The following is a 20,289-nucleotide window of genomic DNA, read 5'->3' as shown; positions in this document are numbered from 1 at the left end:
AGATTGGTTTGCCATCTTGCAGGAATTGTTCCAGGGATCCTATGTGTTCTAACCCAATATGCTCTTTCTGGGAACTAGTCCATTTCCCCTGCAATATGAAATTCCAAGGGAGCTGCCAATCATAATAGTTAATCCCGTTGGCCACAATGATTGATTGTTCCTAGCAATGGTCACATGACCCAAGGCTGTGCCAATCAGAGATCTTTTGAGTTGGAGTTGGAGGGAAACTTCTTTTTTCTCCTCCTGGTGGCATACCTCTTAATAGGTGTAAGTTTGGAGCTACCAATTGCTGTGTTGTGGCACACCCCACCCCCACCCCTGTCCCTCAGCTCAAAGCGAAAAGTAAGGGTGAGAGATGGAAGGCTCTGGTGATTTTTGAGTCTCTGGTGACATTTGTCCGTAAGGCCAGTGCCTTCCCTGTCTTCCCCACAGATTATGTGAGTCCCAGAATAATAAATCATACCTCCTGCACCGTCCCCCCCCCTTTTAAAGGTAGTTTGAGCCAGGTTTCAATGATCTGTAACTAAATTTAGAGTCCCAACTAATAGCCCTCCCCACCGTCACTCTGAGAAGAAATGAAGTTTTGGGAGAGAAGGAGTAGGAGGGGATCATGAGAGGGTAGACGAGCCTCCAAAGGTCGCAGGGATATGGTCTAGTGTTGGCAGGTGCCAATAATCTCAGAAACCCACACAGTCTTTTTCGCTTCCAAATGCACCAGATGAAGACCGCAATGCAGGGGATGAAAACCGTCACGAGGAGCACAGTGTAAAGCTCTGTGTTTCTCTCAGGCCCTTTGAAGAGGAATGAACGATATTAATATAAATAATGACAAGGAGATTGGAACAAACAATGGACAAAGCATAATGGCCATCCTACCTGCCTCTTAAAATTTCATGCTATTGCAGAAAATATTCCTTTTCATTCATTCATTCATGCTACACCTATTTCTTGAGCAGGCATTGCTCTGGGCTGAAGCTATAGCAGTACTTAAGGCGGACACCGTCCCTATGTAGAGAGATGTATGCCTTGCCCAGTGCCACAGAGCTTTAAATACCTAAACAGGATTTGAATGTAGGCTGCCTGATCCTAAGACACCCTTATCCATCACACTACACTGCTCCTCTCTGTAAATGGTGTAAGGGCAGTTCTAGGCTCAAGACAGAGTTAAGATTTCCACTTAATAGGGCTCTAAATCCATCTGTCAGCCTGACCTGGCATCGTCACATCCTAGGTAAACTTTCCTTTTTTCTACTTCCTTCTAGAGCAGAACAGAGCACAGAACTCAAGGTCCCAATCATGCTTTTGCTCTGTGACCTTGGACAAGTGCCTTATCTTTTCTGAGTCTCAGTGTCTTTATGTTTTGGAGAGTAGTAAGAGTGTTTGCTGCGTAGGATTATTGTGAAGTTGATTGTGTTAAAATGCACAAGGACCTAGAATAGTGCCTGGCATCTAGTAAGAACCACTAGGCTCCGGTAAGACCACTTTCTAGCTTCCACTCACAGTCTGTGTTCCTTTGTGGTCTACATTCCTTCACCCATCAATTTCTATCAACTCATCTCCACTAACTTCTGACACTGTGCTGCCCAAGTATGGTAGCCAAAAGCCATGGTATGAGCCCTTGGAATGTGGCCAGTATGACAGAAGAATTAAACTGCTTATTTAATTTAATTTTAAAAAATTGAAATAGAAATATGGTGATTCAGTTTCTTATTGGAAAATTGATAAGTAGGTTTGGAACAACTTGGATATGTAAATCTATTTTTTTTAACTGTAACTCTTATGAACTCTGAATACAGATCAAGTACTTCCATTGGAAATTTGGCATCTGAATTGAGATGTGCTGTTAGTGTAAAATACATACTGGGTTTCCAACAACTTAGTACAACATGAAGTGTAAATTATCTCAAGGATAGTTGTATTGAATACAATCCAAAATGGTGATATTTTGGATTTAGTGGGTTAAATAAAACATATTATTAAAGTTAGTTTTGCTTGTTTCTTTTTGCTTTACCTAATGTGGCTATTAGAAAGTGTAACTCACATGTGTGGTTCCCATTATATTTCTATTGGAATGTGCTGCTCTGAAGTACTCTTGCCCACACTCCCTCACTGCACTGCTTAAAGAACCATTCAAAATGCAAACACTTGAATCCAGGCATCCAAGGCCCTGAGGTCTGAGCAGACATAAAGGATAACCTGGACAGATGTTGCCAGAAAGAAAGTGCTGGGAGCTGTTGCTGACAGGGTTGCTGGCGATGCATGTGAAATTGGGATGATTTTCACCACTTGTCCAAGAAACATTGAGGTGAGGTCCCCCTTGGGACTCCACGGTTCCTTTCGGTAGGGGGGTCCATCTATACGTCACGTTGTGTCCACTGTCCTCCACTGAGCATGTCAGGCTGAACCTGCAGATGCCGTCCTCAGCAAGCCCAGGATGCCAGGTAATTTTTGGCTTCTTCAATCTCCCTGTGTGAGGAGAAAGACAGTCCTAATGCAGAGTCAGGCCTGCCTGCTGGGCAGTCACCATGTCTTCGTTCATTCAGAATACACTCATGAAGTTGGGGGTTGGAACTGCATTAGGGCTGAGAAATGCCTCCAGAAGTCACAGGCATTTTGGAGTATACCTGGCCTTTCTCTTGGTAGCCATGAAATCTCAGACATGTCACTTCACCTCTTTGGCTCTTTGATGCTCAGACGTTAAATAAAGGAGCTAATGAAAACTGGAAAAAGAAAGATATCACATCATTCTATACGGTACCGTGGGAAGAACCAGCAAACCCATCAGCACAGGTAAGTACAATGTTCCATGTGCTTTGAAGACTCTTGAAGTCTTACAGGGTGAGGTTCCATCATCTCAGTTTTTAACTCAGGAGATAAAGTGTAAAGGGGTGAGTGCAGCGCCGACATGGAGTTAGTGCTCAATAAATGTTAGCGACTTCAAAAGAAATATCACATTGGTGCCAGTTATTCCCAATTTATTATTATGTTTACTTAATCTTCTTGCCTCTTTCTAATAGCTGAGTCACGGTATGCTACAGATGTGGACTAGCTGACTTCCAGCATATTTTAGCAGGACCATGCCTGGTGATTCTTCACAGATACTTAGACACCACGAAACCCAGGCAGGGGATGTGATGACTATGTCTGGATGGCACAAGCGAAGCAGCTGGCAAACATAAACCCAACTGTCAAGCCAAGCTCCGGTGAGGCCCAAGCCTGAGGAGAAAGACTGCAAGTTCTGTCCCTCACACTTGGGAAAGCCAAGCAGCCGTCCCTCGTGGGGATCATAGGCTCTTTAGACACTAAAGCCTTTCTCCTCAGTCTTCTCTGAGTCCACTCCAGCCAGCTGTGCCCTTATTCAAAATGAAAATGTTCTACAAAAATGCAGGTTGAAGAGTTCTGAGACCCCCTGACAAGCAATGCAGAGGACAGGGGCAAGTACTGAAGGTTGGGTGGCGGAGACCCTAACTCGAAGCCCAGCAGAAGGGGGACCTTGGCAGGTGGAGTTTGCCTAGCTGCTGGTTGGAAATTTTTCCTCCTGTGAGTTGACTGGTCTGAACTCAATAGCTGTCCTAGTGATCCGAGGCATTGTGGTAGGTGGAGAGGCTCAAGAGAGGAGGGAGGCAAGGAAAGCAGCAAAGAGGAGAAACATCTCAGGGAAGGAATCTAATCATGAGCGCTCTGCTCAGAAACTCACCGTAGACAAGCAGGGTGACAAGTTTTGTGCTGATGACTCTGGAGGCCTTTGAGCACACATAGGCATAGTAGTGGCCAGCATTCTCCATCTTTAGCTGGGCAATGATCAGGGAGTAGTCTCGGCTCGAGTTCTTGTTGGGATCCTTGAACTTAATGAATGGATCAGCTGTTGCTGCTTCTTTTTGCTCTTTGCTGATAATAGATGTGTTAAACATCCAGACGACGTTCTCTCCGGAGTGACTGGCCGAGAGTGTTAGAGGCAGGGTGACCAACTCCCCCAAGATCCCCACCACTATCTCCCCCATTGACTCTCCTCTGGAGGCTCCTGGAGCTGCAGTCAGAGATAAGACATTGTGGCTTTAGTCATTGGTTTTCTTCCCTTAACTCTCAGCCTGCCTGAAGGAGATTGAAGCCCCATAGGCTCTCCTGCCCGCACCCCTTTTCCCTTGCTCTGATTGGGCAACCCTGTTGAGCACTTGTTGTGGTCAGATATACACCTGGCTCTGCCTTTTTCATACTCAGGCCTCTCTTGCCCTCCCTGCCCTTCTGAGGAGACCTCAGGGGATACCTCCACCCAAACAAAGAACAAACTAGATCTCTTCATCCATACCCTCTTCCCTTCCCTCACTCTACCCTAGAGTTTCACAGTTCCCTGGGAGTTCCCAAGTGCCCTGCCAGTCTCTCTCAGGCCCCAGAGGGTAGACAACAAGAGTTCTTCAAGCCTGTGTTCTTCCCCACTCTATCTGTGTCCTGCCAGAACCCTGGCAGTTTAGACTCCACGGCTGCTCAGACTGTTTCTGGGATCCCCTGGAGGGCCTAAGGGGAGCCTGCACCTGTACAGAATTGCCGGGCATAGACGGGGCTGGAGGTGTTCTGGCTGATGGGGTTCCTGGCTGTGCAGGTGTATGGCAGGTCTGGGTCACACAGCCTCCAGTGGATGATGAAAGTGGAGCCCTCATGGGATTCAGAAGCATGGGCGTCCTTTGGGGTCCAGCTGTACAGAGCACTTGTCCCTGCCCTCTCCACAAAGCAAATCAAGGTAATGTTACAGGAGCCATTATCAGACATGTTCACAGACTTCATGATGACTTGAGGCTTTGGCACCTGCTCTGTAGGGACAACAGCAATGAGGAGATTACTCAGATCCCTTCTGCAGCAGGAAAGGGCTGAGAGAAGAAGGTGGTGATGATAGAAGACCTAGGGACAGAAGAAAAAAGCCAGAATACCCGTTCCAGGGGAAGTCTTCTCTTAGTTTCCCACCACAGCCCAGACTGAGTGCCTCTCTTCCACACTTCCATAAATCCTGTATAGGTGTTATCTCCATGACTCAACATGACACTAGTCTGATTACTCCTCTCTCTCCCCATCAGTAAATGAACTACTTGAGGACAAGGCCAATGCCTGTGCCTGAATATCTAACACCTGACTGGCCCACAAAAGTCTCTCTTGAATGTCTGGTGAATAAATGGATAAATTAGTCAGTCCCAAACACTGTGGAGCAGGGAGCTCTGCCTCTAGAATTTGAGTTGCTTTTGCCTTTTGTTCTGAATGTATGACCATTGTGCTTCCAGACCTTCTTCCTGGTCCTTTCTTTCCCTTTTGTTCTATTTCCTCTATCCACAGTGTGTGTGTGTGTGTGTGTGTGTGTGTGTGTATGCATGTTTAAGTTTGCTTTTTTGGGGGAATTGGTAATACCTAAAATTGAAAAGATACAAAAAAGTGTAAATAATTTAAAAAGCAAGCTTTCTTGTCCCCAGCTACTTATTTGCTCTCCCCAGGAATTACTGTTATGAATTTCTTGTTATCTTTCTAGAAATATTCTAGGTATCGATACATATATGATAGTATACTATATATGTATATACTGTCCAGAACCCTTTAAAAATTTAATAATATATTGAATTTCTGGGGAAGATGGCAGAGTAGAAAGACCCTGAGCTCACTTGTCCTATGGATACAACGAGGTAACACCCACATCAATGTAAATAACCCAGAAAATGACCTGAAGGCTGGCAGACCAAATGCGCCACAGCTAAATATATAGAAGAGGTCGCATCAAGAGGGTAGGAAAGGCAGAGATGCAGTTGGGAACTAAATGGACCCACAGGACTGTCCATGGGAGGGAGGGATGGTGTGGATGCAGAGGAAGGACAGAAACAGACTCACACAGGGAAGATGAATACCCATAACATTTGGTTTTGAAAACCAGAGGGGCCTAATTTCATGAGTTCTTACAGTCAGCGAGGCTTAACACCTGGAACTTTAAAAATCAGCTGGCTGGGCTCTGGGAGGAGGAAAGGAAACTGAATCCCTGCCCTTAAAGAGGCAGCACAACAAACAGCTCCACATATACAGCATAGCTGCAGCAGTTTGAAAAACATCTGGAACATATGGGAGGGATATTTGTTTACTTATCTCAGAGCATGTGCTGGAGGGGCAGAGACCATTGGGAGACTTCTCCAGGAACAAAGGAGCTGGAGGACATCATTTCCCTCCCCTGCCCCACCCCCCAGCTAGCCACAGGGACACCTGTGGGAACCAGTGCCATGCCAACACTCGATACCTAACTTGCCAACAGCACACCCAACCCCTGCATTCTCCTGTAGACATGCCCCTTCCAGCCATGCCTCCATTCCAGGTCCCCTCCCACAGCAGACCTGCACAAACCTCGCTAACACCAGACACCCTGCCCTCCACCCAACCCCTGCTCCTGCAGATTTGCCCCCTCCAACTCAACTTGCCTGGGTCCCATTTACTACAGGTCCCCTCCTTCAGCCCACTGGGGCAAACCTTGATAACACTGCCCAGCTGCCCCTGAGTTCTCCTGTGGTCTTGCCCCCTCCAATGTGCTCCCAGCCAGAGCCCATCCAAAGTGGTGCCACAAACCTGGCAGTGTGCAAGCAGTGCCAGAAGGGGCCAGCACCACTCAAAAGTGACTCTTGTCCCAAGGAGAAGGGAAGATTAGCCCCCCCCCCCAAAAAAAAGTCCAACTGTGGCCCTAGCAATGGGCTAGAGGCAGACATCTGGTCTGAGTGCAGGCCCTGCTCACCAAGGAAAGCCTCTCAGGGAACAAAACAAGGAAAGCACCCTGTGTTTCAGTGCTACTGCATCTCTGACAAATGCCTGGTCTGACTCAGCTCAAGCCGAGGCAGCCCTAGACTGGCCCACTAACAACACAAGGACCAAATCCTGCCCACAACAAGCAAGGACGGTCATTGTAGATGACTGGAATGAGGGCAAAAGTGGCTCAGCCACACCAGCAGGGCACACACAACATACATAGGAAACACCCCTAAAGCTCCAAGTTCTGGTGAACAGGAGACGTTTCACTTCAGGGCATTCCAGGACCTCTTCTTCCTAAGGCCACTACTTTCAAGAGCAGGAGACACAACTGACTTTCCCACTACATATAAGCAGACACAAAGAATTAGACAAAATGAAGAGATAGGGGAATATGTCCCCGATGAAAGAACAGGACAGACTCATGGCAACAGAGATAAAAGAAACTGAGATAAGTCATATGCCTGATGGAGAATTTAAAGTAATGGTCAATGGACTTGAGAAGAGTGGAGGACCTCAGTGAAACTTTAAAAAAGAGATAGAAAACATCAAAAAGAACCAAGCAGAGAAGAAGAACTCAAAAACTGAAATTAAAAAGACTCAGATAGAGGGGCATCTGGGTGGCACAGTTGGTTAAGCATCTGACTCTTGGTTTCAGCTCAGGTTGTAACCTTAGGGTCGTGAGATCGAGCCTCACTTTGGGCTCCAGGCTCAGCATGGAGTCTGCTTGAGATTCTCTTTTCTACTCCCTCTGCCCCTCCCACTCATGATCTCTCTCTCTCAAATAAATAAATAAATCTTTAAAAAAAATACACAGATGAAATAAAAAGTAGACTAGAGGAAGCAGGAGAATGAATCAACGACCTGGAGGACAAAGTAATGGAAAGCAATCAAGCTGAATGGGCGAGAGGAAAAAAATAATAAAAATTGAAAATAGACTTAGGGAATTCAGCGACACCATCAAGTGTAATAACATTCATATTATAGGAATCCCAGAAGGAGAAGAGAGAGAAAAGGGAGAAGAAAATTCATTTGAAGGGGGCGCCTGGGTGGCACAGCGGTTAAGTGACTGCCTTCGGCTCAGGGCGTGATCTCGGCGTTATGGGATCGAGCCCCACATCAGGCTCCTCTGCTATGAGCCTGCTTCTTCCTCTCCCACTCCCCCTGCTTGTGTTCCCTCTCTCGCTGGCTGTCTCTATCTCTGTCGAATAAATAAATAAAATCTTTAAAAAAAAAAAAAAGAAAAGAAAATTCATTTGAAGAATAATAGTTGAAAACTTACTTACTGAATCTGAGGAAGGAGACAGAAATCCAGATCCAGGAGGCACAGAGAGCCCGCAGAAGTCAACCCAAGGAGGTTCACACCAAAAAACATAGTAATTAAAATGGCAAAAAGTAGTGATGAAGAGAGAATTTTAAAAGCAGCAAGAGAAAACAGTTACATAGAAGGGAGATCCCATGATGCTATGAGCTAATTTTTCAGCAGAAACTTTGCAGGCCAGAAGGGAGTATCATGATATATTCAAAGTGCTGAAAAGAAAAAACCTGCAAGCAAGAGTATTCTATCCAGCAAGGCTATCATTTAGAATAGATGGAGAGACAAAGAGTTTCCCAGACAAAAGTGAAAGGAATTCATGACTACTAAACCAGCCCTAAAAGAAATGTTAAAGGGGACTCTTTAAGTGGAAAGGAAAGATCGTAAGTAGGAGTTAGAAAAGTAGGAAGCACAAAAGCAGTAAAAATAAGTTTATCTATAGAAATCAGTCGAAAGATTCACAAAATAAAAGGATATAAAGTATGACACCATATACCTAAACTATGGGAGGGAGAGGAGTAAAAAAATGGGTTCAAATTTAAGTGACCATCAACTTAATATAGACTGCTGCTGCTCTGTGGAGAAGATGTTATATACAAACCTAATAATAGTAAGCACAAATCAAAAACACGTAATAGACATGCAAAAAATAATGGAAAATAATCTAAGTTTACCACTAAAGAAAGCCAGCAAACCATGATAGAAGAGAGCAAGAAAAGAAAGAAACAGAGAAGGGGGCACCTGGGTGGCACAGCGGTTAAGCGTCTGCCTTCGGCTCAGGGCGTGATCCCGGCGTTATGGGATTGAGCCCCACGTCAGGCTCCTCTGCTATGAGCCTGCTTCTTCCTCTCCCACTCCCCCTGCTTGTGTTCCCTCTCTTGCTGGCTGTCTCTATCTCTGTCTAATAAATAAATAAAATCTTTAAAAAAAAAAAAAGAAAAAAGAAAGAAACAGAGAAGAACTGCAAAAGTAACCATAAACAAGTAACAAAATGGCAATAAGTACATACTTATCAACAATTATTTTGAATGTAAATGGACCGAAAGCTCCAGTCAAAAGACATAGGGTAACAGAATGGATAAAAAAGCAAGACCTGTCTATATGCTGCCTAAAAGAGCCTCATTTCAGACCTAAAGATACATGCAGATTGAAAGTGAAGGGATGGAAAAGCATTTATTATGCTAGTGGAAATGAAAAGAAAACTGGGGACGCGATACTTGTATTGGACAAAATAGACTCTAAAACAAAGACTGTAACAAGAGACAAAGAAGGACACTATATAATCATAAAGGGTACAATCCAACGAGAAGTTATAATGATTGTAAATATTTATGCACCCAACAGGGGAGTACCCAAATACATAAAACAGATGATAACAAAAGTAAAAGAAGTAATTGAGAGTAATACAATAGCAGGGGACTTAACACCCCACTTACATCAATAGATAGATCATCCAAGCAGAAAAGCGACAAGAAAACAAATGGCTTTGAATGACACATTGGACCAGATGAATCGAACAGATACATTCAGAACATTCTATCCCAAAAGAGCAGAATGCATATTCTTTTCAAGTGCACGTGGAACATTCTTCAGAGTAGGTCACATACTAGGCCACTAAACAAGTCTCAACAAGTTCAAAAAGATCAAAGTCATATCATGCATCTTTTCTGACAGCAACACTATGAAACTAGAAATCAATCACAAGCAAAAATTTGGGAAGAACACAAATACGTGGAGGTTAAATAACATGCTACTAAACAATGAATGGGTCAACCAAGAAGTCAAAGAGGAAACAAAAAAATACATGGAGACAGATGAAAATAAAAACACAACAGTCCAAAATCTTTGGGATGCAGCAAAAGCTGTTCTAAGGAAGAAATTTATAGCAATAGAGGCTTACTTCAAGAAGCAAGAAAAATCTCAAATGAACAACCTAACTTTACACCTAAAGGAGCTAGAAAAAGACAAACAGAACCCCAAACCAGTAGAAGGAAGGAAATAATCGATATTAGAGCAGAAATAAATGAAACAGAAGCTAAAAAAAAAAATAGAACAGAACAATGAAACCAGGGACTGGTTCTTTGAAAAGATCAACAGGGTTCTTTGAAAAGATCAACAATCAACTGCGGGCTTAGTCAGTTAAGTGTCTGCCTTGGGCCCTGGTCATGATCCCAGGGTCCGGGGATTGAGCCCCGTGTCAGGCTCCCTGCTCAGCAGAGGGCTTGCTTCTCCCTCTTCCTCTGTTGCTCCCCCTGCTTGTGCTCTCTCTCTCTCAAATAAATAAATAAATAAATAAATAAATACTTTTTTTAAAAAAGAAAAGATCAACGACATTGATAAATCTTTAGCCCGTCTGGAGAGGGGGGGAGGTGGAAGGGGATAGAAAGAGAGAGAGAGAGAACACTCAAACAAAATCAGAAATGAAAGAGGAGAAATAACAACTCACACCACAGAAATACAAAGGATTATAAGAGAATATTATGAAAAATTATATGCCAACAAATTGGACAATCTAGAAGAAATGGATAAATTCCTAGAAACATATAACCTCTCAAACTAAATCATGAAGAAATAGAAAATTTGAACAGACTGACTACCAGCAATGAAATAGAATCAATAATCAAAAAACTCCTCAAAAATAAAAGTCCGGGGGGCGCCTGGGTGGCACAGCGGTTAGGCGTCTGCCTTGGGCTCAGGGCGTGGTCCCGGGGTCCTGGGATCGAGCCCCACATCAGGCTCCTCCGCTATGAGCCTGCTTCTTCCTCTCCCACTCCCCCTGCCTGTGTTCCCTCTCTCGCTGGCTGTCTCTCTCTCTGTCAAATAAATAAATAAAATCTTTAAAAAATAAAAAAAAATAAAAGTCTGGGACCAGACAGCTTCACGGATGATTTCTACCGAACATTTAAAGAAGAGTTAATGCCCATTATTCTCAAACTATTCCAAAAAATAGAAGATGAAAGAAAGCTTGCAAATTCATTCTATGAGGCCAGCATTACTCTGATTCTAAAACCAGATAAAGACACGACAAAAAAAGAAAACTATAGGCTAATATTTCTGATGAACATAGATGCAAAAATCCTCAACAAAATATTAGCAAACTGAGCCCAAAAGTACATTTAAAAAATCATTCACCATGATCAGTTGGGATTTATTCCTGGGATGCAAGGGTGATACAATATTCATAAATCAATCAACATGGTACATTACATCACCAAGAGAAAGGATAAAAACCATTTGATCATTTCAATAGATACAGAAAAAGCGTTTGACAAACTACAGCATCCATTCATTATAAAAATCCTCAACAAAGTAGGTTTAGAGGGACCATAACTCAACATAGTAAAGGCCATATATAAAAAACCCACACTTAACATTTTACCTAGTGCTGAAAAACTGAGAGCTTCCCACCTACGGTCAGGAACAAGACAAGGATGTCCACTCTCACCACTTTTATTCAACATAGTCCTGGGTGTCCTAGCCATAGCAATCAGGCAACAAAAAGAGATAAAAGGCATCCAAATTGGTAGCAAAGAAGTAAAACTTTCACTGTTTGCAGATGGCATGATACTATGTATAGAAAACTGATACTATGTATAGAAAACCCTAAAGATTCTACCAAAAAACTCGTATAACTGATACATGAATTCAGTAAATTTGCAGGATTCAAAATCAATATATAGAAATCCATTGCATTTCTTTCTTTTTTTTAAAGATTTTATTTATTTATTTGACAGAGATAGAGACAGCCAGCGAGAGAGGGAACACAAGCAGGGGGAGTGGGAGAGGAAGAAGCAGGCTCCCAGCAGAGGAGCCTGATGTGGGCTCGATCCCATAACGCCGGGATCACGCCCTGAGCCGAAGGCAGACGCCTAACCGCTGTGCCACCCAGGCGCCCCTCCCTTGCATTTCTATACACTAATAATGAAGAAGCAGAAAGAGAAATTAAGAAAAACAATCTCATTTACAATTGCACCAAAAATTACACAAACAACGAATCATGGAACACTACATCAAAAACTAATGATGTACTGTATGGTGACTAACAGAACATAGTAAAAAAAAACAAAAACAAAAACAAAGCCAATTGCACTAAAAATAATAAAATAGTCAGCAATAAACTTAACCAAGGAGGTGAAAGACCTGTACTCTGAAAACTGTAAAACACTGATGAAAGAAATCGAAGATGACCTAAATCAATGGAAAGATAGTCCATGCTCATGGATTGGAAGAACAAACATTATTAAAATGTCCATGTAACCCAAAGCAGTCTGCAGATTTAATGCAATCCCTATCAAAATACCAACAGCATTTTTCACAGAACTAGAACAAACAATCCTAAAATTTGTAGGGAACCACACAAAATCTGAATAGCCAAAGCGATCTTGAAAAAGAAGAAAAAAACTGGAGTTATCCTGATACCAGATTTCAAGATATACTACAAAGCTGAAGTAATCAAAGCAGTGTAGTTTGGCACAAAACTGGACACGTAGATAAATGGAACAGAATAGAGAGCCCAAAAATAAACCCATGGTTATATGGTCGATTAATCTTTGACGAAGGAGGTATGGATATGCAATGGGAAAAAGACAATCAACAAATGGTGGTAAGAAAACTGGAAAGCTACATGCAAAAGAAAGAAACTGAACCACTTTCTTGCACCATATACAAAGATAAACTCAAAATGGACTGAGGATCTAAATGTGAGACTTGAAACCATAAAAATCCTAGAAGACAGCACAGGCAGTAATTTCTCTAACCTGGCCATAGCAACATTTTTATAGATATGTCTCCCGAGGCAAGGGCGATAAAAGCAAAAATAAACTATTGGGACTACATCAGAATAAAAAGCTTCTGCACATCAGAAGAAACAATCAACACAACTAAAAGACAACCTACTGAATGGGAGAAGGTATTTGTAAATGACATATTTGATAAAGAGTTAGTATCCAAAATATATAAAGAACTTATACAACTCAACACCCCAAAAATAAATAATCCAATTAAAAATGGGCAGAAGACACGAACAGCATTCTAAAGAAGACATGCAGATGGCCAACAGACACATGAAAAGATGCTCAACATCACTGATCATCAGGAAAATGCAAATCAAAACCACAACAAGATATCATCTCATACCTGCCAGAACGGCTAAAATAAAAAACACAAGAAACAACAAGTGTTAGCAAGGATGCGGAGACAAAGGAACCCTCGTGCACGGTTGATGGGAATGCAAACTGGTGCAGCCACTGCAGAAAACAGTATGGAGGTTCCTCAAAAAGTTAAATATAGAACTAACATATGACCCAGTAATTCCACTACTGGGTATTTACTCAAAAAATATGAAAACACTGATTTGAAAAGATACACGCACCCTTGTGTTTATAACAGCATTTTTACAACAGCCAAATTACAGAAGCAGCCTGTGTCTATTGATAGATGAACGGATAAAGAAGATATGGTGTGTGTGTATATATATATATATATACATATATATATGAATATACATACATGTATATTGAATGTATACATATATGAATATACATATATGTGTATGTGTATATATATATATATGAATATTAGTCAGCCATAAGAATGAATGAAATCTTGTCATTTGTAACAACATGGAAGGTTCTAGAGAGTATTTTGCCAAGTGAAATTAAGTCAGTCAGAGAAAGACAAAAACCATATGATTTCACTCATATGTGGAGTTTAAGAAACAAAATGAACAAAGAAAAAAAAAGAGAAACCAAAAAACAGATTCTTTTTTTTTTTTTTTTATTTTATTTATTTGACAGAGAGAGACAGCCAGTGAGAGAGGGAACACAAGCAGGGGGAGTGGGAGAGAAAGAAGCAGGCTCCCAGTGGAGGACCCTGAGGTGGGGCTCGATCCCAGGGACCCGGGATCACGCCCTGAGCCGAAGGCAGATGCTTAACGACTGAGCCACCCAGGCGCCCTCAAAAAACAGATTCTTAACTACAGAGAACACACTGATTGTTGCCAGAGGGGGGGTGGGGGATGGGTGAACTAAGAGAAGGGAATTAAAAGTACACTTATCATGACGGACACCAGGTGATGTATGGAAGTGTTGAATCACCATATTGTACACCTGAAACTAATACAATACTGTATGTTAACTATGCTGGAATTTAAAAAAAGTTGACAATGTATTTTGGAAATTGTTGTATGTCGGTACATACTGAGTTCATTCGTTCTATTTCTATTCGCTGCGCAGAATTCCATTTCTTTAACATATGCAGAGCACTCAACGAGGTCAAACTACCTGGTAGGAAGATGGTGCCGTAGGCTGAATTGTTTCTTCCCAAAGTTCGTATTTTGAAGCCGTAATTCCCAGTACCTCAGAACATGATTTTATTTGGATATAGGACTGTATTTGGAGATAGAGGTCATTAAATTAAAATGAGGTCATTAGAATGGTCCCTAATCCAAAATGACTGGTGTCCTTATAAGAAGAAGAGATTTAAGACCCAGATGACACAAACAGAGGGACGACCATATGAGGATATATCAAAAAGGCGGCTATCTGCAAGCCTAATAGCAAGGTCTTGGAAGAAACCCAACCTGCTGACACCTTGATCATGGACTTCCACCCTCCAGAGCTGTGAAAATAAGTTTCCGTGGTTTAAACCACCCAGTCTGTGGTATTTTGCTGTGCGAGCTAGTACAGGTGGGTGAAGGATATTAACAGAGTTGCAGAAAAGAGAATACAAGTGGCTCTTAAACGTATTTTGGCTGTGTTTTCACTCTGACATCTGTATTTATGGTACTGGGTGAAAAGGACCAACATGGTAGTCCTATTTGTCCTAGACAGAGGAACACCTAGGGAGAAAAAAATCGGTTTTTAAAAATAAAAGCTCAGGGGTACCTAGGTGGCTCAGTCAGTTAAGCCTCTGCCTTTGCCTCAGGTCATGATCTCAGATTCCTGGGATTGAGCCCCATGTCCAGCTCCGTGATCAGCAAGGAGTCTGCTTATCCCTCTCCCTCTGTCCCTCTCCCTTGCTTGTGCTCTCTCTCTCTCTTTCTCAAATCAATCAATCAATCAATCAATCTTAAAAAAAATAAAAGATCGGGGTGCCTGACTTAGTCAGTTGAGCATCCGGCTTTTGATTTCGGCTCAGGTCATGGTCTCAGGGTCGTAAGATTGAGCCCCACGTGGAGTCTGCTTCAGATTCTCTCTCTCTCTTTGCCCGCCCCCCCCCAAATAAATACATAAAATCTTAACAAATAAATAAATAAATAAATAAACAAACAAACAAATAAATACATGATAAAAATCCACGGAAGCTCTCTGGAACTCACCATAGACATGCAACGTAAATTCCTTGTCAGTGGTGAATTTAGAAGTCTTCCAGTTTATCTGGGCTTTGTAGGATCCTGCATCTTCCAAAGTCAGGTTGCTGAGAGACAAGGAGTAACTGTTTAAGCTGATGGTTAGTCGGTCCTGGTAGCTTTTGGCCGTAACGAAAATCTTTCTTTCTGCAGTTGCTAAAGCAAGAGCACCTTGGGGACCATTCCAGGCGACGTGCTCAAACTCTGTGTCTACTGAAATGTTCAGGGGGAAAGTCACCGAGCCCCCTAGAATCCCGGGCACCACTGTTGGGGTTGAGTCCTTTCCAAAGGCTCCTGGCCCTGCAGAGACAAAGGAAGGACTTGGAGGAACAGCTGGACTCCTCAAGTCAGCCTTCATTCATTCAATAAAAACATACTTGGAAAAAAATGTCAGATTTTGAGAAATGAAATGAAATTCCTGCCCTCCTTCCTCTAGGCTTGTTGCCCAGCAGAATCATTCATTCATTTCCTCACTTACAAAACACGCTATCGCACAATCACATCTACAATAATCAGTAAAACAGACTTTCTAGGTTTCTGTCCCAATGAGGAAATTAGCCTGGTGACTTGGGGTGAATTTTTGAATTTCTCTGAGGATCAGTTTACTCATCTATAAGACAGAAATGTTCACACCTATGCTATCCTCCTTTAGGGATATGATAGACATGGAATAAGAAGAGGTTGCTATAAATCATAAAGAACAAAAGAAGTAAAAAAGGAGCATCTTTTAAGAAATGAGTTGAGTTGATGGATGGCTATCAGGGTGGATTGATGGACAGGTGTGTGAGAAGGCTAGTGAAGTGAAAGTAATGGTAGAACCAGGGTGGGAAGCACATGAGTGTTAGTGCAAAATTCTTTCAAGTTTTCTCTGTGTTCAAGAATTTTCATAATAAAATGTCGGCAACAAAAGGAGCATTTCTCATCTCTATCTCACTCTTCCTTTCCCTCATTGTCCAGGGGATCTCAGACTGGCTTTGCCTTGGCCAGGGAAATCTGGTCTGTCCTTAGGAACAAGGTTTGGGGTTGGGAATAGTTGGAATATAGTAGCATGGATACTGCTCCCGATTTCTTCATCTCGGGAAAGACCAAGATCTCTCTCTTTTTTTTTTAAAGATTTTATTTATTTATTCGACAGAGATAGAGACAGCCAGCGAGAGAGGGAACACAAGCAGGGGGAGTGGGAGAGGAAGAAGCAGGCTCACAGCAGAAGAGCCTGATGTGGGGCTCGATCCCATCACGCCGGGATCACGCCCTGAGCCGAAGGCAGACGCCCAACCGCTGTGCCACCCAGGCGCCCCAAGACCAAGATCTCTGATAAACATTGTTACCATGGCTTCCACAGACCCAGCATCTGTCCAAGGCAGTTCATTTCCTTGCAGGGGCCCTGTGAGTGTCTGCTGGGTGACCCCAGCCTGGATTCCCAGATTCAAGGGCTTCTGAGGCTCTGGAGAGTCCTCTGAAAATTCCAGATCAAATCAGATGGGTTCAGGACCCAGATTACTCCAGGAATCTGGGTGGAAAACTAAGTAAAAAATGTTAAAGAGAGAGGAAAAACCAAAGTACAGCCTGGAGGGCTGGAAAGAGGCTGAAGTGCTCTCTGAAGGCTCAGAGGGTACAGAGTTATTCAGACACATAGAAGAGACACCTAGATTGCTGCAGACTGGTGTAGGGCCAGGGACCAGGGGGTGATTCTCTATCCATATCAGACAAGCACTTGGACCTTGTAGAGAGGCAGCTAGGAGGACGCAGGGCTAGAGACCATGGATAAGCTAGGCTAGGTCAGTTCAGGTGGATTCTGGGGGCAGTCAGAAAGCAGAAACTGGGTTGGTGCAATGTTGGTTTGAAGTTACCTGAAGGAGAGCTCTTCCCATCTAGAAGATATTGTTTATGATTACAATGACATATTAGCACTTTGTAGAAATTACCTCATTCAATCCTCAAAATTATCTGAAAATTAGCCCCGGTTTACAGATGAGGAGCTAAAATTTCTAGAGTTTTAGCTGCTTGTTGAGATGACGGGGTGGTCAGCTGCAGAGCCCAGATTCCGTGTACGTGATGCCCCAGAATGTGGAGGCTGAGAGCGCTGACCACCCTCCATCCTAGGAGCCCAGAAGGTCCTGAGTCTTGGCTGGGCACATATGACTGCACCCATCTCTCCTAACATCAAAGATGAGCAAAGGCGCACAGACTGTCAGCAAGGGGAGCAGGGTGTGGTTCCTATGGGTCAAATCCTGTTACTGTTGCAGCGAACAACGCTACGTGACTCCCGGGATAGTGACAGGAGTCCCAGGTATCAGCCCTCTTATTTTGAACTCTGCCATTTGGCAAATGATAAAAGGGTGTTCAACGATTGTGATAACTGAATTTGCCTTCCCCACCTTTAATAGTTTCCAAATAATGCACTTAGTGATTATTATAACAATCAGCTTCCACCAACTATGTGCCAAGAGCTTGCTTACAGATATCATTTTTAATCTATAAGAGAACCTTGCAAGATACATCTTACTAATCACATTCTACATTTAAGAAACAGAGGCTCACACAGCTAGGAAATAATGGAGCAAAGAATTAATTTCAAGTGTTTCTGATACTTGCAGGGGCAGAGGACAGACTGCTCCAAGGTGGGCCACTTTGACATGAAGATTATTCTGAGCTGCAGGCAATCAAGACCCTGTGGGCTCAAGAGAAACATTTGCCCCTCCCTTAACCACACAGAAGAATCTGAATCGGGGGTCTTTCCCAGAATAAGGGTTACTAGCAGAGATGAATTTTATCTGAGTGTCACATTACATGGCAGGGCAAACATCTAATTACAAAACATCTGCTCTTCTCCGCATTGCCCTGTGAACTACACTCCTTCCCTCTGAAGTCCCAGACCCCTGCCCCCTTCTCCTTAGTTTGGGATGACACAGCTACCTCATTTTGCCTGATGGTCTTTGGAATTTCCGTGTCTGTGTGGATTCCCCAGATATATGCTATTAAATTTGATTTTTTCTTGTTAATATGTCTCATGTCAATTTGATTCTTAGTCCAGCTAGAAGGACCTTGAAGGCGTCAGGAATTCTTGCTCCCCAAAAAGAGATGGGACATTCTTGCTCCTTGACATACTGAAGTGGAAGGACTTTTCATCCTACTGCCTCCTAAGTTCCTGAAACCACTACTTGGAGACACAAAAGCATCAAAGAAACTCTCTGTTAGACCCAAACAGTGAAGTTTGAGGTCATCCCCAATCAGTGGAGCTAGACAGAGGGAGATGCTTCTTTGCCTTGAGGTTACTTGTTGGTCATCTGAGGCTTGGGTGACATTCGACAGGCAAACTTCAGGTTTATCTAACACAGCCAGGAAGCACCCCAAGAATTGAGTTGGGTGTGGATATAAAGAGCCATGATGCTTGTAATGTTTTCATGGTGAGCAAAGATGAGATGGAAAATGAAGAGATCAGACTGGAACCCAGCCCTGGAGTCTAGGCCCCACCCCATACATGCATCTCAGAGTTCTTCTAGAACTCCCCTCACTGCCCACCCCTCCCACTCCCACTGCTCTCAGGTCCCTAAGCTACAGTGCTATCCTCCAAGGTCTTGGAGAAAACAGGATTCCCAGAGGGACAGTAGATGTCACTATCCCTGCTGCCTGAAACCCTCCCTGGGGTACTGAGTCAGCTCTGCCCACTGGCCATGCTGCTGAGAGACGTTTCCTAGAAACTAGCAGGACTTGGGCCTTGATGGGGAGGTAGGATGTGGGGAAAAAAGGACATTCAGAGAGAAGCCACCTAGCCCAGGGCCAGACCATCTCCAGATCCCCAGGGAAACCTGCAGTTCGGGATATATGATAAACGTGGCAGGGTGTAGAAAGAAGCTCCAGCAGTTCTGTGTCCCTAAGAAAGGGGGTGGCTTGTCATCAGAATTTTCCCCTACCTGTGGATTTTATCCACATTATACAGGGAACAAATGCATCCCTCGGCATTTCTTAGCAGGAGAACATCAGAGTGAGAGGAACGTCGTCTGAGCCCAGAGCTCCTTGAGACGGGGGTAGAATGACACCTGCTCATGGAGAGTGACTGCGAACACGCTCACACACAGACATGTACAGGAATTAGGTGGAAGCCGCAGCAGAATTACCACAAGGAGAGGAGTCTCCTGATTTTACCAATAAGAACCCCAGCAAACAATGTCACCGGCCCCGGAGGGAGACCACTAGCAAGCGGTAGTGGCCATAACGGGGACTTACCTGTGAGCAGGAGGAGACAGGTCCAGAGAAAGGAAGAGAATATGCGTGGCTGGGTCTTCTGTGGTTTATTGGAGAAGGGCTGGGGAGCCCAGTCATCCGGGTGTCGCCTCGGGCCTGCCATGTTGGTCTGCTTTTGGATTTCCGGCTGAAAGAGGAAGCACTTACCACAGACTCCTGCGTGTGCGGCTGTGTGTCTCGGGAAGGGTGGTGTGTATCTGGCACCACAGACTCCTCCCCCTCGCTCAGGCTGGGGTGGGGGTCCCAAGATAGAGAGTCGCCTGCTCTACTGACTGAGCCATCCAGGTGCCTCTCTCATGGCCTCTTCTCGAGTGTGGGGTGGGTGTCATGGCTTGCTGCTGCCCGGTAGAATGTGGCAGCAGTGACAAGCTGTCGCTTCTGAGATTAGGTGACAAAAGGTTGTGTCTTCCATCTCGGTGTGTCTCTCTCTCTCCCACCCCCAGCTCTATTTGCCAGGAACCAGGTATTGTGTTGCGAGCTAAAGGCTTCAAGACAAGGAGCCAGGGAGACTGGCCGCCAACACTCCGAGAGGTACCGATGTCTCTGCCAACAGTTGATGAGGACTCGAGGGTGTCGAGAGCCACGGGGTGAGGCCGGCAGTGCCCGCCCTGAGAGGTCGGCAACC

The 20,289-nt window shown here is 43.8% G+C and overlaps 1 protein-coding gene across 2 annotated transcripts in view; it reads right to left on the bottom strand.

Moving 5' to 3' along the window:
* LOC103672032 (T-lymphocyte surface antigen Ly-9) overlaps nucleotides 1–20,289 on the bottom strand; it is a 28,136-nt gene extending 7,847 nt beyond the window's left edge. The window contains exons 1-6 of one of the 2 annotated variants that reach the window (XM_008700675.2): nucleotides 19,647–20,289; nucleotides 15,390–15,719; nucleotides 4,530–4,805; nucleotides 3,698–4,027; nucleotides 2,197–2,466; nucleotides 690–791 (exon numbers count right to left, since the gene is read on the bottom strand). In XM_008700675.2, the coding sequence (XP_008698897.1) occupies nucleotides 690–791; nucleotides 2,197–2,466; nucleotides 3,698–4,027; nucleotides 4,530–4,805; nucleotides 15,390–15,719; nucleotides 19,647–19,767 (1,429 nt within the window). In that variant the 5' untranslated portion in view covers nucleotides 19,768–20,289. The remainder of the gene's footprint in view (nucleotides 1–689; nucleotides 792–2,196; nucleotides 2,467–3,697; nucleotides 4,028–4,529; nucleotides 4,806–15,389; nucleotides 15,720–19,646) is intronic. The other variant, XM_040635928.1, reaches the window with a different exon arrangement.

Source organism: Ursus maritimus, unplaced genomic scaffold (genome assembly GCF_017311325.1).
Source record: "Ursus maritimus isolate PB19 unplaced genomic scaffold, ASM1731132v1 scaffold_2, whole genome shotgun sequence".
Taxonomy (NCBI): Eukaryota; Metazoa; Chordata; class Mammalia; order Carnivora; family Ursidae; genus Ursus; species Ursus maritimus.
Note: the sequence above shows the minus strand (reverse complement) of the source record. Positions and strands in the feature narration are given on the sequence as shown.